The sequence below is a fragment of the Anopheles funestus genome, chromosome 3RL, assembly GCF_943734845.2.
Source record: "Anopheles funestus chromosome 3RL, idAnoFuneDA-416_04, whole genome shotgun sequence".
Lineage (NCBI taxonomy): Eukaryota > Metazoa > Arthropoda > Insecta > Diptera > Culicidae > Anopheles > Anopheles funestus.
The window spans coordinates 76,169,231-76,193,631 of NC_064599.1; the positions used below are offsets into that span (position 1 = coordinate 76,169,231).

Here is a 24,401-nt window from a genome sequence, read left to right on the forward strand (position 1 = left end):
GCACCATCTTACGCAGACACTGGAAAGGAGAAGTATTTTAAATTTTCCTAGGAAAATGTTATTATCAGTCCCAGAGCTTCATTCGATGTTTCTGCTTCCCGTTTCGGTTCACTTCGACCAATTGCCATTTTTATCAAACGGAGCATGCAAATGCAAACCAACCGTGCGCGTTAAATGGTATTCAGCGGGAGCAGTTGAGCTGTTTTGCACTATTTTCCTCGGAATATTAAACTTTTTCTTTTAAACAGTAGTACAATCGTTTACAAACGTTTTAGCAATTATATTTATACCTGAAAGTAACAGCATATCGGAGCTTTTATATTTTCTTCTTCAGTTAGTGATGAGAAAATCGATTCTATTTTATGGTACTAAAAGTTCAATAAATTAATGATTTTTAGCAGCAGGTTGTTCAGCCTTTTTGTATGAATTCTTGATGATGTTGTATCTTGGTGATGTTTTTAAAGAGAAAAAAAATACAAAAATACAATATAATTCAATGTAACTGATTTTCCTTTATTGAAATAGCATATATAATGTATCTACAAATAGAATAATTAGGACAATAGTTATATGCATACGATTAAAAATAAATCCATTGTGACACACCAAGCACAAACATACATGCACACATACACACATCCTTCCTTTTTTTTTGTTTCCCGAAAAAGAAATGGAGCGTTTTGTGTGCGATTTATTCTTTTTTTATTTCATTAAGAGAACATTTTTAAAAGTGTTTGGAACTGCTCTCTTGCAAGTAAGATGGGGTTTCCTTCTTTTTTTTATTTCGCTCCATTTTCTATTCCTTTCTTGAGTGTATGTGTGTGCTAATAATCTAAACAGGAACAGGAAGCGAACGGCACTACAAAAAACAAGGGGCAAGAAATTTGGAACTTTTGTAGTTTATGGTACTCACTTTAAGATCTCTAACAAGATTAAATTATAATCATTTTAAATGTTAATCTGTATGCTTCACCCATGCTGCTATTTGTCCTGTTTGTGAACTGAATTTACACTGTTATATAGAAGAAAAAAACACGAAACAGTGCTTTTCTTTAATTAGTACGTAAAGGGCTTTAACTCTCGTTATTACATTTCAACAAAGCTATTTGTTCGAGGAAGGAATTCCTTTCCTCCCCACTTTTTTTGTTTTTGTTCTTCTGCAAGGATGTTTCCCTTTGTTTGGCGCCCTACAATACTGACGGGGGGTTCGGGTTTTTTTGTGTGCGAGTACATATGCAATTTCCGTTGTGTTTAGAAGAAAAAAAACCAATCGTTTCAAACAGAAATTAGAAACACTTTGTTTAAATGCATCGTAATGTGAGAATGTGGGTTGTGTACGTGTGGCCCCCTTTTATGGGCTCACCTCGAAACAATGCAAATTCCAATATCTAAATTAACTATCTTTCCGTCCAACATTTGACTTTGTTGCCTCTTTGTTCCAATTTTTCTAAGCCTGCGTTCATTAGTTCTGCATTAATGTTATCATATTTTGTTAATTTAAAAAAAAAAATCAGCGATAGAAAGGAGGAAGAAGAAAAAAAACATAACAAGCAATTCGTATAAGATTACAAATAAAATAAAGAGTAAATATATGTATATGTATAAACGTATATGTATGCATATGTATAAGGATATGCGCTTATGCGATGTATGCAATACAATCAGCGCACGAGTAGTAGTAAATAAAATAAACTGTGTACAGGGGAATGGGGGGGAGGGGGGAAGTTTAGGTTAATCATGCTTGGGGAGGGGGTGGACATTTTCCCACTGTCCCCCAACACGCTCCTCCTTTCTCCGCCGGGCATCGATGGCTTGTGGGGTTTCACTTGAGCGTAATGCGTACGCCTCCGTTCGGAAGTTTCTTCATCATGTTCCACACCTGTATCCGCGTCATCTTCGCGATCGAGATATCATTAATGGCAACAATCTCTTCGCCGGCACGCAGCAGGCCAGATTTTTCTGCGGCACCACCTGCAAAACCCGATGATGAGATTGCGTCAGTAACGGGAGTGGCGTTTAGGCCATCTTTTCAACACTTACCCATGAAGATTTTCTTGATTATTAAGGGCTTATTACCGGTCGGTGAATCGTAACCACCCTCGATGGAGAATCCGAGACCGGCACCGTCCTTGTTGATTTCTACCATGCGACAGCCTTCCGGTACATCCGCGGTGGAGAAGGAAGCTGTTGAATGTGACAGGGATAAAATAGATCAGAAGGTTGTTTTTTTTAAAGATACGAAGAGGAAATAGGAAATGGTAACTTTTATACAATGTGGCAACTAAAGAATGGCGCTTGATACACATTGAATACGATAGAAATGGTTATTAAATGAGGTTCTCCATGTAGCACAAGCTTAACATAATATTCAGCAATCGTTAGGGAACTGTACACAACAAATTAAAAAATGAAAGAACTATGATATAGTTGATTCCCCAACGGACGCCTAACACATACTTTATCAGAAAATCTTCATCATGTTTCTTGGGAAGCTCCTTTGGGATGGAAATAGGAAACATCTTCATCGTCCGGAAAATAGTTTGCGTTGTTATCTAAAACTTCATTTGTACCTCCTCTACACCATTAAATCACGAGACTAAGCCGTAGCATTTGATTTCTAGAAAAAAAAGCCTAAAGGTATGCAAATGTGCGTACGGCAAGGGATTTACTGTACAAAGACCCACACATCTCGTGGGGTCAAAATGATTTTAAATCTCATATTCTTAAATATTGTCTATTGTTATTCATTAAAGTTCCTCGCTCAGGCATGTGATAGTTATGTATCTCCCATATGTGCATTGTTTCATTTAAGGCTAGAAAAAATCACAACCTCTTTTCTAGTTTTGCTTTAGTAGAAGAAACGGAAGAGTTTGTTAAAGTACGTCGTTTGAAATGCATTTCTTTATTTGTCCCTTTGTTCTTTAAATTATTTATATATTCGATGCAATTGTTTCCGATTTAAACTTTTATGTTTTGCTTCATTTTCTTGTATATTTAAAGACATTCCTATCTAGTTATTCTTTTATTTTGGCTTATAATTTATCGACATGTTAGAAGGATATGATTTAGGTAGGTGACAATAAAATTCATTCTGTTGAAACGCTCTTATAAAAAGTAGGAATTCTTAGGTAAGACTTAGAGTTTGCATTCCAAGTAGAGATGAGAATACCAACTATTTTTAGTGAATCAAATCAGAGTGAATGAACCGTTATTGGGAGTCAGCTCGTTTAACGACTCATTTCGGAGTCATAAAAAAACTCGGCATAAACGTATACGTTAAGGTTCGGTCGTTTTACTCACTCATGCGTGTAAGCATGCGGCCGTGCTGAGTCGAGTTGCAAACAGAGTAAATACGTGAGTTGAAACGAAAATATGCGAGTGAGTTGAAACGGAACGTTTGATACACATGAGTTGAAACGGAATACATGGGCACAATACCTAAACTAGCCAAATGAATATACTGCTCGCTCTTTTAAAAAAAAATCTATAAATTTGAAAATTTCCTAAGGCTATAGCCTTACCTGGTTTTGAGAAATTTTGAAAAAAAAAAACTAAAATTTGATTTATTTTATTGCAAATTTGTTGCAATAAGTTTCTTTTCACTCAAATAATGCTTTAAATTAAAAAAAGCATAAAAAATCAGAAAAAAATTCAAAAAAAAAATTTCCACTCGAAAATTTCATTTTCGTTTTTTTTGAGAAATTTTGCAAAAAAAATTAAATTGATTTATTTTAATGCCAATCGGTTGCAATGTGTTTCTTTTCACTCAAGTAATGCTTTAAATAAAAAAGAGTGAAAAATAATCAAAAAATCAAAAAATGCAAATAATAAAAATTTACTAAGGCTCATTTTTGCACCAAGTTTTGCCTATAACTCGGTCGGTATCCAACGGATCACCAATCTTTAACCTGTGGTCGATAGATGGCACCAATGGCTACATTTTCTTCTTGGACGGCCATGCCCTCAGATGTCTGTGCCAGAAGTTATGCGAGGAACCAAGTTCCTTACCCTGTTTGAGAAAATGTATAATTTTCCTCATTTTTGAGCAATTTAGCAAAATTTATAAATGTGATATTTTTTAATGCGAATTTGTTGCAATAAGTTTCTTTTCACTCAAATAATGCTTTAGATTAAAAAAAGCATAAAAAATCAGAAAAAAAATTCAAAAAAAATTTCCACTCGAAAATTTCATAAGGCTTACCCCTTACGTTTTTTTTGAGAAATTTTGCGCAAAAAATTAAATTGATTTATTTTAATGCCAATCGGTTGCAATGTGTTTCTTTTCACTCAAGTAATGCTTTAAATAAAAAAATAGTGAAAAATAATAAAAAAAAATGCTATAAATTTGCCAATTTCTTAAGCAGAGGCGTATCCCGTTTCATGTCCTTGCCGATCAGACTAGCCCGCTTGTTCGCTTATATAGGTTTGATAGTTAGGCAGAGCGAGAAGTATATTCATTTGGCTAGTTTTGGGTATTGTTCACAGGTATTCCGTTTCAACTCATGTGTATGAAACGTTTCGTTTCAACTCATTTTTGTTTCTACTCACGTATTTACTCCTTTTGCAACTCGACTCACCACGGCTACATGCTTACACGCATGAGTGAGTAAATGAAAAAAGAGTCACTAAAACTCCTCATGGTGAGTGAACGAGACTCGTTCAATACGACGTTTCAACTCAATATCTCACTCTTATTCACTTTGCACTAGAGATGAGAATAACAACTCTTTTTAGTGAGCGAACTCAGAGTGAACGAGTCGTTATTATGAGTCAGCTCGTTTAACGACTCATTTCGGAGTCATAAAAAACCCCAACATACACGTATAAGTTAATGTTCGGTCATTTTACTCACTCATGAGTGTATGCATGTAGCTGTGGTGAGTCGAATGGCAAAAAGAGTGAATACGTGAATAGAAAGGAAAATGTGCGAGGGAGTTGAACGAAAACGTGCTATTTTTTATTATTTTTTATTCTTTCTTTTATTTAAAGCATTATTTGAGTGAAAACAAACTTATTTCAATCAATTGGCATTAAAATAAATAAAATTAATTTTTTTTGCAAAATTTCCCAAAAAAACGTAAGGGGTAAGCCTTATGAAATTTTCGAGTTGAAAATTTTTTGTAATTTTTTTTCTGATTTTATATTCTGTGTTTAATTTAAAGCAATATTTGAGTGAAAAGAAACTTATTGCAACAAATTCGCATTCAAATATATCACATTTAAAAATTTGGCTATATTGCTTAAAAATGAGGAAAATTTTACATTTTCTCAAACAGGGTATGGAACTTGGTTCCTCTAATAACTTCTGGCACAGACATCTGAGGGCATGGCCGTCCACAAAGAAAATGTAGCCATTGATGCCATCTATCGACCACAAGTTAAAGATTGGCGATCCGTTGGATACCGACAGAGTTATAGGCAAAACTTGGTGCGAAAATGGGCCTTACTGGATTGACAAATTTATAGATTTTTTCAATTTTTTTCATTATTTTTTACCTTTTTTTAATTTAAAGCATTACTTGAGTGAAAAGGAACTCATTGCAACAATTTCGCATTAAAATAAAACAAATTTTTAAATTTTGCTAAATTTCTCAAAAAAATGGCAAGGGGTACCCCTTATGAAATTTTCGAGTGGAAAATTTTTTTGAAATTTTTTTCTGATTTTTTATTCTTTTTTTAATTTAAAGCAATATTTGAGTGAAAAGAAACTTATTGCAACAAATTCGCAATAAAACATATCACATTTAAAAATTTTGCTGAATTGCAGAAAAATGAGGAACATTTTACATTTTCTCAAAAAGGGTAAGAAACTTGGTTCCTCGCATAACTTCTGGCACAGACATCTGAGGGCATGGCCGTCCAAGAAGAAAATGGAGCCATTGATGCCATCTATCGACCACAGGCAAAGATTGGAGATCCGTTAGATACCGACCGAGTTATATGCAAAATTTGGTGCAAAAATGAGGAAAATTTTACATTTTCTCAAACAGGGTAAGGAACTTGGTTCCTCGCATAACTTCTGGCACAGTCATCTGAGGGCATGGCCGTCCAAGAAGAAAATGTAGCCATTGATGCCATCTATCGACCACAGGCAAATATTGGAGATCCGTTGGATACCGACCGAGTTATAGGCAAAACTTGGTGCGAAAATGGGCCTTACTGGATTGACAAATTTATAGATTTTTTCAATTTGTTTCATTATTTTTTACCTTTTTTTAATTTAAAGCATTGTTTGAGTGAAATATAACTCATGGCAACAATTTCGCATTAAAATAAAACAAATTTTTAAATTTTGCTAAATTTCTCAAAAAAATGGCAAGGGGTACCCCTTATGAAATTTTCGAGTGGAAAATTTTTTTGAAATTTTTTTCTGATTTTTTATTCTTTTTTTAATTTAAAGCAATAATTGACGGAAAAGAAACTTATTGCAACAAATTCGCAATAAAATATATCACATTTAAAAATTTTGCTGAATTGCAGAAAAATGAGGAACATTTTACATTTTCTCAAACAGGGTAAGGAACTTGGTTCCTCGCATAACTTCTGGCACAGACATCTGAGGGCATGGCCGTCCAAGAAGAAAATGTAGCCATTGATGCCATCTATCGACCACAGGCAAAGATTGGAGATCCGTTAGATACCGACCGAGTTATAGGCAAAATTTGGTGCAAAAATGAGGAAAATTTTACATTTTCTCAAACAGGGTAAGGAACTTGGTTCCTCGCATAACTTCTGGCACAGTCATCTGAGGGCATGGCCGTCCAAGAAGAAAATGTAGCCATTGATGCCATCTATCGACCACAGGCAAATATTGGAGATCCGTTGGATACCGACCGAGTTATAGGCAAAACTTGGTGCGAAAATGGGCCTTACTGGATTGACAAATTTATAGATTTTTTCAATTTGTTTCATTATTTTTTACCTTTTTTTAATTTAAAGCATTACTTGAGTGAAAAGGAACTCATTGCAACAATTTCGCATTAAAATAAAACAAATTTTTAAATTTTGCTAAATTTCTCAAAAAAATGGCAAGGGGTACCCCTTATGAAATTTTCGAGTGGAAAATTTTTTTGAAATTTTTTTCTGATTCTTTATTCTTTTTTTAATTTAAAGCAATATTTGAGTGAAAAGAAACTTATTGCAACAAATTCGCAATAAAATATATCACATTTAAAAATTTTGCTGAATTGCAGAAAAATGAGGAACATTTTACATTTTCTCAAAAAGGGTAAGGAGCTTGGTTCCTCGCATAACTTCTGGCACAGACATCTGAGGGCATGGCCGTCCAAGAAGAAAATGGAGCCATTGATGCCATCTATCGACCACAGGCAAAGATTGGAGATCCGTTAGATACCGAACGAGTTATAGGCAAAATTTGGTGCAAAAATGAGGAACATTTTACATTTTCTCAAACAGGGTAAGGAACTTGGTTCCTCGCATAACTTCTGGCACAGTCATCTGAGGGCATGGCCGTCCAAGAAGAAAATGTAGCCATTGATGCCATCTATCGACCACAGGCAAATATTGGAGATCCGTTAGATACCGACCGAGTTATAGGCAAAACTTGGTGCGAAAATGGGCCTTACTGGATTGACAAATTTATAGATTTTTTCAATTTTTTTCATTATTTTTTACCTTTTTTTAATTTAAAGCATTGTTTGAGTGAAAAGGAACCCATTGCAACAATTTCGCATTAAAATATAACAAATTTTTAAATTTTGCTAAATTTCTCAAAAAAATGGCAAGGGGTACCCCTTATGAAATTTTCGAGTGGAAAATTTTTTTGAAATTTTTTTCTGATTTTTTATTCTTTTTTTAATTTAAAGCAATATTTGAGTGAAAAGAAACTTATTGCAACAAATTCGCAATAAAATAAATCACATTTAAAAATTTTGCTAAATTGCTCAAAAATGAAGAAAATTTTACATTTTCTCAAACAGGGTATGGAACTTGGTTCCTCGAATAACTTCTGGCACAGTCATCTGAGGGCATGGCCGTCCAAGAAGAAAATGTAGCCATTGGTGCCATCTATCGACCACAGGTTAAAGATTGGCGATCCGTTGGATACCGACCGAGTTATAGCCAAAACTTGGTGCAAAAATAAGGAAAATTTTACATTTTCACAAACAGGGTAAGGAACTTGGTTCCTCGAATAACTTCTGGCACAGACATCTGAGGGCATGGCCGTCCAAGAAGAAAATGTAGCCATTGATGCCATCTATCGACCACAGGCAAATATTGGAGATCCGTTGGATACCGACCGAGTTATAGGCAAAACTTGGTGCGAAAATGGGCCTTACTGGATTGACAAATTTATAGATTTTTTCAATTTTTTTCATTATTTTTTACCTTTTTTTAATTTAAAGCATTGTTTGAGTGAAAAGGAACCCATTGCAACAATTTCGCATTAAAATAAAACAAATTTTTAAATTTTGCTAAATTTCTCAAAAAAATGGCAAGGGGTACCCCTTATGAAATTTTCGAGTGGAAAATTTTTTTGAAATTTTTTTCTGATTCTTTATTCTTTTTTTAATTTAAAGCAATATTTGAGTGAAAAGAAACTTATTGCAACAAATTCGCAATAAAATATATCACATTTAAAAATTTTGCTGAATTGAAGAAAAATGAGGAACATTTTACATTTTCTCAAACAGGGTAAGGAACTTGGTTCCTCGCATAAGTCATCTGAGGGCATGGCCGTCCAAGAAGAAAATGTAGCCATTGATGCCATCTATCGACCACAGGCAAAGATTGGAGATCCGTTAGATACCGACCGAGTTATATGCAAAATTTGGTGCAAAAATGAGGAAAATTTTACATTTTCTCAAACAGGGTAAGGAACTTGGTTCCTCGCATAACTTCTGGCACAGTCATCTGAGGGCATGGCCGTCCAAGAAGAAAATGTAGCCATTGATGCCATCTATCGACCACAGGCAAAGATTGGAGATCCGTTAGATACCGACCGAGTTATAGGCAAAACTTGGTGCGAAAATGGGCCTTACTGGATTGACAAATTTATAGATTTTTTCAATTTTTTTCATTATTTTTTACCTTTTTTTAATTTAAAGCATTGTTTGAGTGAAAAGGAACCCATTGCAACAATTTCGCATTAAAATAAAACAAATTTTTAAATTTTGCTAAATTTCTCAAAAAAATGGCAAGGGGTACCCCTTATGAAATTTTCGAGTGGAAAATTTTTTTGAATTTTTTTTCTGATTTTTTATTCTTTTTTTAATTTAAAGCAATAAATGAGTGAAAAGAAACTTATTGCAACAAATTCGCAATAAAATATATCACATTTAAAAATTTTGCTGAATTGCAGAAAAATGAGGAACATTTTACATTTTCTCAAACAGGGTAAGGAACTTGGTTCCTCGCATAACTTCTGGCACAGTCATCTGAGGGCATGGCCGTCCAAGAAGAAAATGTAGCCATTGATGCCATCTATCGACCACAGGCAAAGATTGGAGATCCGTTAGATACCGACCGAGTTATAGGCAAAACTTGGTGCGAAAATGGGCCTTACTGGATTGACAAATTTATAGATTTTTTCAATTTTTTTCATTATTTTTTACCTTTTTTTAATTTAAAGCATTGTTTGAGTGAAAAGGAACCCATTGCAACAATTTCGCATTAAAATAAAACAAATTTTTAAATTTTGCTAAATTTCTCAAAAAAATGGCAAGGCAATAACTCGGTCGGTATCTAACGGATCTCCAATCTTTGCCTGTGGTCGATAGATGGCATCAATGGCTCCATTTTCTTCTTGGACGGCCATGCCCTCAGATGTCTGTGCCAGAAGTTATGCGAGGAACCAAGTTTCTTACCCTTTTTGAGAAAATGTAAAATGTTCCTCATTTTTCTGCAATTCAGCAAAATTTTTAAATGTGATATGTTTTATTGCGAATTTGTTGCAATAAGTTTCTTTTCACTCAAATATTGCTTTAAATTAAAAAAAGAATAAAAAATCAGAAAAAAATTTCAAAAAAATTTTCCACTCGAAAATTTCATAAGGGGTACCCCTTGCCATTTTTTTGAGAAATTTAGCAAAATTTAAAAATTTGTTTTATTTTAATGCGAAATTGTTGCAATGAGTTCCTTTTCACTCAAGTAATGCTTTAAATTAAAAAAAGGTAAAAAATAATGAAAAAAATTGAAAAAATCTATAAATTTGTCAATCCAGTAAGGCCCATTTTCGCACCAAGTTTTGCCTATAACTCTGTCGGTATCCAACGGATCGCCAATCTTTAACTTGTGGTCGATAGATGGCATCAATGGCTACATTTTCTTTGTGGACGGCCATGCCCTCAGATGTCTGTGCCAGAAGTTATTAGAGGAACCAAGTTCCATACCCTGTTTGAGAAAATGTAAAATTTTCCTCATTTTTAAGCAATATAGCCAAATTTTTAAATGTGATATATTTGAATGCGAATTTGTTGCAATAAGTTTCTTTTCACTCAAATATTGCTTTAAATTAAACACAGAATATAAAATCAGAAAAAAAATTACAAAAAATTTTCAACTCGAAAATTTCATAAGGCTTACCCCTTACGTTTTTTTGGGAAATTTTGCAAAAAAAATTAATTTTATTTATTTTAATGCCAATTGATTGAAATAAGTTTGTTTTCACTCAAATAATGCTTTAAATAAAAGAAAGAATAAAAAATAATAAAAAATAGCACGTTTTCGTTCAACTCCCTCGCACATTTTCCTTTCTATTCACGTATTCACTCTTTTTGCCATTCGACTCACCACAGCTACATGCATACACTCATGAGTGAGTAAAATGACCGAACATTAACTTATACGTGTATGTTGGGGTTTTTTATGACTCCGAAATGAGTCGTTAAACGAGCTGACTCATAATAACGACTCGTTCACTCTGAGTTCGCTCACTAAAAAGAGTTGTTATTCTCATCTCTAGTGCAAAGTGAATAAGAGTGAGATATTGAGTTGAAACGTCGTATTGAACGAGTCTCGTTCACTCACCATGAGGAGTTTTAGTGACTCTTTTTTCATTTACTCACTCATGCGTGTAAGCATGTAGCCGTGGTGAGTCGAGTTGCAAAAGGAGTAAATACGTGAGTAGAAACAAAAATGAGTTGAAACGAAACGTTTCATACACATGAGTTGAAACGGAATACCTGTGAACAATACCCAAAACTAGCCAAATGAATATACTTCTCGCTCTGCCTAACTATCAAACCTATATAAGCGAACAAGCGGGCTAGTCTGATCGGCAAGGACATGAAACGGGATACGCCTCTGCTTAAGAAATTGGCAAATTTATAGCATTTTTTTTTATTATTTTTCACTATTTTTTTATTTAAAGCATTACTTGAGTGAAAAGAAACACATTGCAACCGATTGGCATTAAAATAAATCAATTTAATTTTTTGCGCAAAATTTCTCAAAAAAAACGTAAGGGGTAAGCCTTATGAAATTTTCGAGTGGAAATTTTTTTTGAATTTTTTTTCTGATTTTTTATGCTTTTTTTAATCTAAAGCATTATTTGAGTGAAAAGAAACTTATTGCAACAAATTCGCATTAAAAAATATCACATTTATAAATTTTGCTAAATTGCTCAAAAATGAGGAAAATTATACATTTTCTCAAACAGGGTAAGGAACTTGGTTCCTCGCATAACTTCTGGCACAGTCATCTGAGGGCATGGCCGTCCAAGAAGAAAATGTAGCCATTGATGCCATCTATCGACCACAGGCAAAGATTGGCGATCCGTTGGATACCGACCGAGTTATAGGCAAAACTTGGTGCGAAAATGGGCCTTACTGGATTGACAAATTTATAGATTTTTTCAATTTTTTTCATTATTTTTTACCTTTTTTTAATTTAAAGCATTGTTTGAGTGAAAAGGAACCCATTGCAACAATTTCGCATTAAAATAAAACAAATTTTTAAATTTTGCTAAATTTCTCAAAAAAATGGCAAGGGGTACCCCTTATGAAATTTTCGAGTGGAAAATTTTTTTGAATTTTTTTTTGATTTACTATGCTTTTTTTAATTTAAAGCAATATTTGAGTGACAAGAAACTTATTGCAACAAATTCGCAATAAAATATATCACATTTAAAAATTTTGCTGAATTGCAGAAAAATGAGGAACATTTTACATTTTCTCAAACAGAGTAAGGAACTTGGTTCCTCGCATAACTTCTGGCACAGACATCTGAGGGCATGGCCGTCCAAGAAGAAAATGTAGCCATTGATGCCATCTATCGACCACAGGCAAATATTGGCGATCCGTTAGATACCGACCGAGTTATATGCAAAATTTGGTACAAAAATGAGGAAAATTTTACATTTTCTCAAACAGGGTAAGGAACTTGGTTCCTCGCATAACTTCTGGCACAGACATCTGAGGGCATGGCCGCCCAAGAAGAAAATGTAGCCATTGATGCCATCTATCTACCACAGGCAAAGATTGGCGATCCGTTGGATACCGACCGAGTTATAGGCAAAATTTGGTGTAAAAATGAGGAACATTTTACATTTTCTCAAACAGGGTAAGGAACTTGGTTCCTCGCATAACTTGTGGCACAGTCATCTGAGGGCATGGCCGTCCACAAAGAAAATGTAGCCATTGATGCCATCTATCGACCACAGGCAAATATTGGCGATCCGTTGGATACCGACCGAGTTATAGGCAAAACTTGGTGCAAAAATGAGGAAAATTTTACATTTTCTCAAACAGGGTAAGGAACTTGGTTCCTCGCATAACTTCTGGCACAGTCATCTGAGGGCATGGCCGTCCAAGAAGAAAATGTAGCCATTGATGCCATCTATCAACCACAGGTAAAAGATTGGCGATCCGTTGGATACCGACCGAGTTATAGGCAAAATTTGGTGCAAAAATGAGGAAAATTTTACATTTTCTCAAACAGGGTAAGGAACTTGGTTCCTTCTGGCACAGTCATCTGAGGGCATGGCCGTCCAAGAAGAAAATGTAGCCATTGATGCCATCTATCGACCACAGGCAAAGATTGGCGATCCGTTGGATACCGACCGAGTTATAGGCAAAACTTGGTGCGAAAATGGGCCTTACTGGATTGATAAATTTATAGATTTTTTCAATTTTTTTCATTATTTTTTACCTTTTTTTAATTTAAAGCATTGTTTGAGTGAAAAGGAACCCATTGCAACAATTTCGCATTAAAATAAAACAAATTTTTAAAATTTGCTAAATTTCTCAAAAAAATGGCAAGGGGTACCCCTTATGAAATTTTCGAGTGGAAAATTTTTTTGAAATTTTTTTCTGATTTTTTATTCTTTTTTTAATTTAAAGCAATATTTGAGTGAAAAGAAACTTATTGCAACAAATTCGCAATAAAATATATCACATTTAAAAATTTTGCTGAATTGCAGAAAAATGAGGAACATTTTACATTTTCTCAAACAGGGTAAAGAACTTGGTTCCTCGCATAACTTCTGGCACAGACATCTGAGGGCATGGCCGTCCAAGAAGAAAATGTAGCCATTGATGCCATCTATCTACCACAGACAAAGATTGGAGATCCGTTAGATACCGACCGAGTTATAGGCAAAATTTGGTGCAAAAATGAGGAAAATTTTACATTTTCTCAAACAGGGTAAGGAACTTGGTTCCTCGCATAACTTCTGGCACAGTCATCTGAGGGCATGGCCGTCCAAGAAGAAAATGTAGCCATTGATGCCATCTATCGACCACAGGCAAAGATTGGCGATCCGTTGGATACCGACCGAGTTATAGGCAAAACTTGGTGCGAAAATGGGCCTTACTGGATTGACAAATTTATAGATTTTTTCAATTTTTTTCATTATTTTTTACCTTTTTTTAATTTAAAGCATTGTTTGAGTGAAATGGAACTCATTGCAACAATTTCGCATTAAAATAAAACAAATTTTTAAATTTTGCTAAATTTCTCAAAAAATGGCAAGGGGTACCCCTTATAAAATTTTCGAGTGGAAAATTTGTTTGAAATTTTTTTGTTATTTTTTATACTTTTCTTCTTTTAAAGCATTATTTGAGTGAAAAAAAAAATTATTTAAACCAAATCTCATTAAAATAAATCTATTTATAATATTTTATCAAATTACTCAAAAAAATGGTAAGGCTATAGCCTAATGAAATGAAATTTTCCTTTCAACTCACGTTTTTTACTCTTTTTGCGACTCGACTCACCACGGCTACATGCTACATGAGTGAATGAGTGAAAAAAGAGTCGCTAAAACTCCTCGTGGTGAGTGAACGAAACTCGTTCAATTCAACGTTTCAACTCACTATCTCACTCTTTCTCACTTTGCACATCTCTACTTTGCACATCTCTAATTCTAAGTAACAATGAACTAAACTATGTTTTTCAAGTATCAAGAGCTTCCCGTAACATTATGCATAGATTAATCAAAATAAAATCCAATGATTGCATACATTTTGGATTTTTTGCGCTGATGTTAATTTTAATACCGCCTGTGCTTAATATGTGGTGAAGATCACCCAACATGTAATGAAAATTACGATCTAAGTACCATCTAAAGGAAAGGTTCCATCCTAGAAAATAATGACTTACCATTGTCGGTAGCATTGCTAGAGGAACATTTGGACACATCGTCTGCCGACAGGAGACCATCCTCGGATGCGGTACCATCGAACACACTTTCAGCTGCAAATAAATCCACACAGACGAACATAAGTGAGCTCATTGCGCCATTGAACCTAAACTTCATAATCTCAAATGCTTACCTTCATTCGATGCCACATCCATATGGTCGAGATCCAACGAACGGGATGCTTTGTGTTGGATCTTTAGCTTGCGCTCGTACTCCGTACCAATTTCACTCTTCTCCGCCAGCGAACTGAGCGATCCCATCGAGGGTCGCTTTAGCTTCGTTAGTGTATCGAGTACGAGCGACTTCGATCGTGTGATAACCATGACCACTTCCGGTCGTGGTGTCTAATAGGAATGATAAGGAAGAAGTTCGGTTTAGATCGAAGCTCACACAGTACTGTGTCACGTGTCTGGCTACTTACCTTAAGTACACTGAGTGACTCGCGATGCGTAAGGCCTCGCATGCTGAGACCATTGATCGAAAGGATACGATCGCCCTTCTTCAACCGTCCGTCCCGGTCCGCGGGTGAGTTGGTGAGAATTTTGTGGATCTGTGGAACATATTAAAAAAAGGATATTAAAAGAACCGTCAAAACCCCGGACCATCGTTCCATTCTTACCGTAATTTCCTTTGCCTCATAGTCGGAACCACCGGCCAGTGTGATGCCGATGCTACTTTCGGGCGTTTCACGCTGTAGCACAACCACAAATGCTTCCGGTGTGGCCAGCGGTGGATCGGCCTCTTCAATGATCAGCTGTAGATCCTGCGGTGTGATCAAACTGTGACTGCTGCCAAGTGACGAGAAGCTCCCGTAATCGGACGGTGTGCTCTGAAGCGTCTGGGACGATCCGGTACAGTTCGGTGCCACACTGCCCAGTCCGAGACTGTTCGTTTGCAGTGAGGACACACCGGACGAGGAAGACGCCAACGAATCCCAGGACGAGAACCGATCGTGACCGTTCGTGTGGTGGGTGGTTTTTGGTGGTGATGTAGCCGTCGGTACGGCGGGTGTTGCCGGTGCGATCGTGTGTTCCTTCGGTGGTTGTTTAACCGGCGTCGGAATGACCGTACTGTTGGCGGACTTCGATTCGAATGACTTACGAATTTCGGCCAAATTTAGCTTCTTCGTTTCTACCGACGAACGTAATTCGCGTCGCACCGTTGGTACGGGTACGGAGGGTTCCGTTGGTACTGGGCGGGCCAAATTGGGAGGTGATAGTTTCTTCTCGGCACGCAACCCAATAACCGTCGCGATGGGAACTGTTTCCGGCTCCTTGTGGGAGATAGTACGGGCCGCTTCGTGACGTACCCATTTGGCAAGATCCGTCATTGAACCACCATTGTTCGGTGTATCGTGGACGATCTTCTTCTGCTGCTGTTCGGGTACGACAGTCGGCAGGGGTTTCTCCACCTTCGGAAGCGGTATAGCGGAAGCAACGATCGGTTCCTCTAGGACCGAGTTATCCTCCAGATCGGAAACAACCTCCACGTACGAGGCAACCTTTATCACCTTATCGACAATGCTATCCACACTGTCTACCACCTTGTAGTGGGTCAGTTCTTGTTTCTTTTCCGCCTCGTAACCAATGGATTTACCGCCCGCGCTTAGTGAACCGTTCGTAAGCGAGCTTCTTGGTTTGGATTTTGACTTGCGGCGTTCTTCCTCCTCGTACCCATCGGTACTGTCACCATCTTCGTATCGTTTGGATTTTGCCCCATTGCCAAAGGTACCGACATCTTCAATCTTAAGATCACCACCACCACGCCCATTACGGCATTTGGCCGATGCGAGCACATTCTTCCGATTCATAGACGCCTCGGACGAGGACGATTTGGAAAGCTTTCGACTGATGTCGACGGTCGGTGTACTACCGACCGAGCTGCAACTAGCCTGCGAACCCGAACTGGACGTAAGCGTCGAGTTGGAGCTCGTGATCGATGTGTTCGTCTCCGAGCTGAGTGTACGGGTAAGGGCGTACTTCTCGACCGGTGCCGCCGGTGCGACGGGCGATACCGGGGGTGAGGATACGCGCGAACTCAACACCGAATCACTGTCATCGCTTTCATCCTCCGTGCTGCGCAAACAATCCGTTGATCCACTCTTCGGTGGATATACCAGTGAGGTTCGGGGTGGTTTTACCGGTGGCATCGGTGGTAGCGGCTTCCGGAACGTTGGTACCATCTCCGACTCCGATTCCGACTGCTTCGAATCGATACTAGCCTGCAAACGGGTAGTCGAGGCACGGAACGTCCCATCCTGGCCATTGCTCGAGCGCACGGGAACAGTCGGCGCTGGACCGGTCATCGAACTGAGACTCGATTTCGGTGGCATCGGTAGTGTGCTCGTTTTGCGACTGTAAGACAGTGGCACCGCTGCTGGTGGTTCCATGGGTGGTGGTTTAGCAATGACACCGGATGAGAGGATAATTTCTGAATCCTTGCTCTTGATGATCGGTAGCCCGATAATGCGCGCTTCCGGCAACACTTCCGTTTCGGGCACTTTCTCCGGTATGACGAGTCCGCGCAGCTTCGACATTGACTTTTTGCGCTGTTCCAACAGGTTCGAGATGGAGGACTTCCAGCGTTCGTCCGTACCCGATGCACTGTTGGCAAGGTTTGCCGCTACGAGCGAGCTAGTGCTACCGGGCGAGCTTGTCGCGATCGTTGCCAGGCTGTGTCCATTCGAGTAGCCCGAAAAGCTTGTCGTACGTGCGAGCACCTTTGAACCGTCCACCGACATACCGCCGAGCGGTTTGACCGTTTCGGTTCGGCTGATCGGGTTCAGATTCTCGACACTGTACGCCTTCCCCAGCACGACCGGTTTCGATGTTTCCAGGCTAAACTTAGCTTTGTATGGTGTTTCACTGGTGGTGGATGCTGTCATCGGTACGGCTCGATCCACCTCATCCAGATGCTCGACACTGTGCGCTTTCTTGCGCAGCGTTGCGTACGTTTCGATCGCTTCAACCGGCTTCTTCGCGGTGGAGTGGTCCCGTGACGAGCTGAGCAAATTTTCCGAGCTCTTGGTGAAATCTTTGCTAAACTTCCGTGCGGCCGTTATTGGGACGGTGTGCTGTGGAACCGGTGGTACGACACCGTCGGCATCTGCCGCACTCGAGAACATTGCAATCTTGTCCCGTACGCTCTTTTCCGACTTTTCATCCTTGCGCCAGTTTGAGCCGACTAGCGATATCCTGCCTGTGCCGGTTGGCTGTGGCAGTGGTGGTGGTTTGCCGTGATGATGATGATCGGGCACATCGACCGAACGACGACGCTGCTCGAACACATTCTGCAGCGATTGGTACGCTTGCGGGAGCTCCTTACGACTGAGCATTGACTCAGCGATCGAGGAACTGCGGGTTGGGAACGGTGGTGGTTTGCGGAAGCTGTCACCGTTCGGTGTGTGAGACAATTTGCGGGGTACCGGTGGTGGATGACTTTTGGGCAGATCGGGTAGATCATCGTTGAAACTGTAAAACAAAAAGACGAAAGAAGAAAAGTGTTATTTAATGACGAATTTCACATGTTGCCAGCTGAAACCCCTTTTACTGACCTGGAATGTTTGTCGTTCGATTTGGCGAGTACCGGTGCCGTGATGCTACCGTTCATAATCGTCATCGCGGCCACCGGTCCCGTGTTCGGGATGGCAACGTTCCCGTTGACACTGTTGCTGCCGTTCGGTACGGTCGTTCCCGTCGTCGTCGTCGTCGTGGTGGCAGCGGAAGGTTCGGTAAAGTTCGGCGGGAACTCATGCCCATCCGGTGGTAGTCGTGAGAATGCCGGTGGCGCTACTTTGCCACCATTCGTTGCTGCTGTGGATGGGACGGTGGACGTTACGGACGGTGCTGGTACGAGCTGATGCACGGTGCTGGCAATGGCGGTCACGGTGGTTGTCGTCGTCACTACATTATTCATCGAGTCCATGCTCGTGACACTGCCCGGGGCGGTCCGTTTGTCTGCGTCAGGGTGGGGGATGATGATGGTGGGTGGGTGGTTGCTGGCAGTGCTATCGGTGCCTGCCGCTAGCCCGGACGAAGCGATGTGGCTCGATTCTGGAATGGGTTGGAAGAAAAGGCACAATTTCATTACTCAAACTGGCTGTGTGCACTTAAACTATTAAATATCTTTCAATAAGATTATGCAACCGCCGTCCGCATGTGATGAATTCCCCCTTTTCAATCAGAACTTTCCTGATCAGAAGATTCCTTTATTAAATTAATTTTTTATGCTTTTAAATATTAATTTAATAATTATTGTTGTTTCAATGGGTTGCAATTTGCTTTTCTACTTTATTTAAGAAAAAAATCAGAAACAATTTTTTTTAATTTATTGTTCTATTTGCACCCTTTTAGAAGGGGTTTTTTTATATTGCCAATTAATTTATTTTAATTTTTGTCCCTTATTTGCCTGTCAAATTCAATACCGAACGTATCCTCAGTTCCGATATACGCAGCGGAGCAACAAATCACGCCAATGATAAATGTCGTCGGTGCGATAAATTATACGACAAATTGCTGGAACATCCCCATAAACAATGCTGCCAGGACGAACGGGGGCATTGCGGTACCGCTGGTTATCGCGCGCATACACAAACATTCCTTCCGGAGCAAACAAACAAAATAATCAAAACATTGTTAATGTTGAATGATTTTTTTCTTTTTTTTCTGTTCATACTGCTGCTGCTGCTGTTGATTGTTACCAACCCGGGCACCACCTTCACGGTCACCACCATCCGGTGGCGCACGTTCAAATTGTGCACCGTAGTTGGCTAAAGGTTAAGTAGTTTGCGCGCTGTAAATTGTTCATGCATGACTCAAATGATGCCTGGCAAAACGATGGGGCGGTATGTTTGTGCCTGTTTTGCCGGAATTGCAAACACGACCTGGGTGGGTGTGTGGTGACTTCCCCATAAAACCGACTCAATTGCGAAGATGGTTGTGTGGTTGGTCACCCGTTTCGCCGGATGTCAATTTTCGGTTATAAATTGTTGAACCCCACCGCCCCCCGGGATGAAATCGGATGGGGCGCGTCCTCGAGAATGAAACACCAATATGACGATCATTTATTGACAGTTATGTGACGAGTCGGGGTGGGACCGTTGTGTATGGTGAATTATAGCAGATCACATCCGTTCCGGTTATGAGAGGAAGGCAAGCGATCGACACACACGCCTAAACACAGCCAAAGAAGAGACATAAAGACGCCACCCCAAGAGGGGTTGATTTGAGGGTTGATTGTAGAAAAGGAAGGTTCGCCTCTATCGCGGCCCTGGGCCACGATCGGACTTTTTCGCTTTGATCAATTATCGATGTCTAATAATGGACAGCGTCCCCAAGAGAAGAACGAACTTCAAGCAAACCGGGACTCTTGGAGACTAGAAGTCTCCAATAATGGGCGAGTCTCAATAGCAAAGTGTGCGGTCGTTCGTTTTGCTGGCCAGTGTTGAGGATAAATAAATCAATAATTGTTTCAATCAACTTCCACCACTACTAGCACACCCCTCCCTAGTTCCCAACTTCCCAGTAATAATCGATGGAAAAGTCAAAGTGATGTTTGGGGGCTTTTGGAAAGATTGACTCCGTGGTAAACATTTTCCCCCGATCGGTACAAATCACAACTACCTTGCAGATATTTCCTCTTCATCAAGATCAAGGTATTTTTCACCGCTTGGTACGTTGGGAACTGTTGTGAGAACTATTATCTCAAGATACTACCTTCCTCTCCACTTAAGCCTCCATTTGTTTCAATCATCTCAAATGGCGATAGATCCCGCTTACTTCCGCCAGCTAGCGATCAAACAAAAAGTGAGCACGACGTGGATTGTATGTGGGTCATAACGGACGCCAACCACCGTTCTTAAACGAAACGTGACCCTCGGGCGGGGTCACTCGGTCGGGCGCGGGTTTTATTAATCGTTTGCCGGTGAGGGTAAGCGTTACCGACCTAACGGCGACGGCCCGAAGAAAACCATTTCCTTGTCCAGTCATCATCGGCACGGTGCATCCGGGCGTTGTGTAATATTCATTACGGAACGGATTTAACGACTGTAATTTTTGGTAAACTTGGTCTATGGTACCATTGTTTGTCTTTTATTTAAAGTGGTTTCTTGAGGGTGGCTGCTTTCGGCGGCGGGTTTTTCTTCTCTCCTTTCGCTTGTTTTATTAAAATTAATTAGTGCGGGTGTTTATGCGCAACAGCTGTAAAATCGCTGCCATGCTTATTTGCATGTAACCCAAAAGCAACCATTTATATGGATGATGCATTTTTTTTGTTTGGTTAGGTACAATGGTTTCATTCTGGTACTAAAAATTATGAAACAAACGTGATAACAATATGATTCGTTTAATGAGTGAGATAGAATTTTTTCTTTTCATTATCCACAACAGATTTTCTATGGTTAAACACAAACAGCAAATGCGAATGAAAATGCGACATGTTAATTGGATATTTCAGCATCTAAATAAATTTATAGATCGTATTGTATATTTTAAGGTTGCATGCTCTGCCGCAAGTTAAGATTATGAATTTCATTATACTAAATTGTGACTGGGCTTGAGTACCTTAAGTTAAATAAATATTTAGATACGTTGATTCATTTTTTCATTATTTAGAATTACACTGATTTAAAACAAATTTATTATGAATATCCGAAGAAAAAGTATTAAAAACGATTTCTTGAACTTAGTAGACTAAAATGTTACAATAATTGCATACCTTCAGGCGCTCTCAGCATAAAAATGCTTTCGTACGCTGTTAGTTTAAAGAAGTGCTAAAACTTTAATAAAACAAAATAGAATTCTCGGTGATTCGAATGTTAAATCCAACCAACGCACTACTTGTAACTTAAAACGTAACCGAAAAGTTTCAATGGCCTTTTTTGTGCCTTTATTTAGCCTGCACGCGCTACACAACATCAGTGTGGAAGCAGAACTTTCCAGAAACTGCACATGTACGGAATACGGCTGCCCGCATAAGGAGAAAAACTTTTTCGGCAGTGCGTAGTAGTTGAAACATGATTTACCACCGCTAGATATGCAAACTGGTTCTTCCGGTTGGGGTTTTGCTGCTTACCGCCGTTTCGATCTGAACTGAAACGAGCGAAACAGGGAAAGACCGAACCGAACGAAATAAATCCTACCTAGGTGTCCTCAGAATGGTACCGCGACATGACAAAGAAGAAAAAAAAAATACACAACCAGGAAGAGACGCAGCGAATGGCAAGCAATGAAAGAAACTTAAATCCCAAAACGGTAAAACATATCGGTATGACCCCATGTGTCTCTTCGTTCCACTGACTTTAGCCCATCAAACATTAATCCGGAGGAGGGATGCAACAGCCCGGGGTGAGAGATCCTGCCGGTTGGTTCGATTGTCACCGGCGACATCCTCCAAAACCGGCAACACCATGTCCAGAGAGTATGGGGCGAAATAAAAAAAAAATAATGTCGCGACAGACTTGGGGTGCACTTTTTCTTCTTCTGCTGCGACCGATCGTCTTTGCGACACATCCTCAAGAAGAAGGGAAATGGTTTGGTACTTTGGGACGAGTGAAAGGTACGGAAAGAGGTAAAACTGTAATAATGTTGCAACGGTCTTACCACGGCGCAGTAACTGACCAGGCAAAAAGGGCAGATCGAGACTCAACCACGAATAGCCTCGCGGGTCTTTCGACACGCTGGTTCCGGCATCAACAACACCTTTTACTGGTGGAAGGTCCACGACTCAGTTCTTACGATCCCACCACACGATAGCCATTGGTGGAATAGTATCTAATTTCTTCGCCTAGCTTCTTCTGGTGTCAGTACCATGGCCATACTCCTATTTTGGCTCAGAAGTCATCACCTTCAAAGTGTGCACGGCAACTTTAACCTCTCGCTTACGGAGCGAGAACACACCGTGGAGATCTCCCGCACTAATGGCAACTCCACCCGACTTATGTAATCCGGTTCTGCGCCAAGTTTTTCCGTCCTCATTCTCTCTCTCTCTCTCTCTTTCTTTCTCTGCGTTTGATACTTGGCCTGGTCAGCAACCTATGCCCTCTATATTGCAGATGTCCGCAGGAAAATCTCAACTCGCTCAAGTCACTGAATTCCATTCTGCTGTTTTGTTACAACAACATGTTAAATGGAATGCACATGCGGAAGTTTGTGCATCTGTATCGATCCATCCGGTGCATGCGGCACAACCTCCCCCTGGAAATACCACCCAAAAACGCCTTGTCTATGTTTCTGTGTGTGTCTGTCTGTGTTGTAGCCCATTTTTGCTGGACTTTGTGTACTTTTTCTCTTCTCCACTTTCTTCTCCACAAGTTCTGTTATTTTTAATCTAGAAAATGCAGCTTAAACGTTCAAACGGTGTACGGTTTGCACGCGTGTTAACGTGTGCGCGTAGATTCCACTACGGGTTTTCTCCATTCCATGGTGGAGTTTTGTTTTGTTTTTTATTTTTGGTTTGGCTTTAGTTTCCAGAGAGCATAAATAAACGGCCGATCGGTCGCTTGATTCGCGCGAGCCTAACCCGGCAGGAGGCCAACCGCGTACGCGCGGAACGGTGTTTGGGATTCCAACGAGATTCTGCCAAGAAGTTCTCGTTACGGCCAGAGAATGGCGTGTGCAGAACAACCTCTTCTCCCTTTCCGCCATCTTTCCACGCACCCATGCACACATTGCCGGTACGTACGAATCCGGTGGTTCCATTGCGCCTCGCATCCCTTCGCTTTCCACCGATACGATTATGGAAGATCAGAGATCAGGTTGAGGTATGAACAAAACAGCGAACAAAACGGATAGGAAAAGCGCACACAAAAAAAACCACATTGGAATCGGGTTCATTGACATGAACTGTGTGGTGGTGAACACACACACATTTGGCAATAACCGTGATGCGATCTTATGCTTTCACGTGAAAGTAAAGAAAAAGCTAGAAGTGGTGAAATTTTTAATTAATATTTTATGTATTCTAACGATGATTCTCTGTGCAAGAAGTTGTCAAATATTTAATTGCTCCGTTTACTTCATTTTGTTTTCTGTGATTGGGATATTTCAACCACATCATCAGCATTCTTTCCCGGCAAACGATTAGAAAGTAGTTAACTGGAAACTTGTTTTCGATGACGTCTCTCGCAATCGATCTTCTTTATACGATCGTCACGATCAACAAAGGAAGTGTCACGTTAAGATATCAGTCAGAATTTTTCTTCCTTCTCCAATGTTTTTGAAGCTTTGCAAACTAGACATTTCTCTATCAATGGCACTAAATTCTAAAGAAGTCTTGGGTATTGTTGGAGTCTGTTATTTCTGGCTTTTCTTGAGACTTTAATTACCCAGTATAGTCTCATAAAATGAAGGTCCGGATAGGATTTGATCCCGGGTTTTGTCGTTTAAAAATTGGCAGCATCACCATTTAAACCACTGGGCCTGGACCCAAGTTTTAAGATTAATTCTACTTGGGTTAAGCCTAAATATTCCAGCAAAAAACAAGCCAAAGACATCATCACTGATATGACGCAACCTGACAGGGCCGGAATAAATGACAGCAGCTAAAGCGCCATTTCCTGTTTTCATTCACACACATAGATATATTCACTGATCCATTTACCATCACGGAAGGACTTTACAAATCTGGATTGGTGACGACAAAGCTGGTCACTGTTGTTTCTGCAATTCCATCACCTAATCCAGACGCAGTTCGTCATACAAGAAGACGGCATATAGCAAAAGTGGGTCACAAATGACGATTTGTCCGTTCCCAGCTGATTTATGGGTTCGCTAAAACGCAAGCCTCCCCTCCAGGCACTGTT

General features: G+C 39.5%; 1 protein-coding gene across 1 annotated transcript in view; it reads right to left on the minus strand.

Annotated features, from left to right (window-relative positions):
• Nucleotides 1-723: 723 nt before the first annotated feature.
• LOC125766944 (uncharacterized) overlaps nt 724-24,401 on the minus strand; it is a 215,441-nt gene continuing 191,763 nt past the window's right edge. Inside the window, exons 5-11 of the mRNA XM_049433054.1 lie at nt 18,156-18,654; nt 15,222-18,072; nt 15,024-15,152; nt 14,736-14,946; nt 14,563-14,655; nt 2,041-2,184; nt 724-1,971 (exon numbers count right to left, since the gene is read on the minus strand). Coding sequence (XP_049289011.1) covers nt 1,823-1,971; nt 2,041-2,184; nt 14,563-14,655; nt 14,736-14,946; nt 15,024-15,152; nt 15,222-18,072; nt 18,156-18,654 — 4,076 coding nt within the window. The 3' untranslated portion in view covers nt 724-1,822. The remainder of the gene's footprint in view (nt 1,972-2,040; nt 2,185-14,562; nt 14,656-14,735; nt 14,947-15,023; nt 15,153-15,221; nt 18,073-18,155; nt 18,655-24,401) is intronic.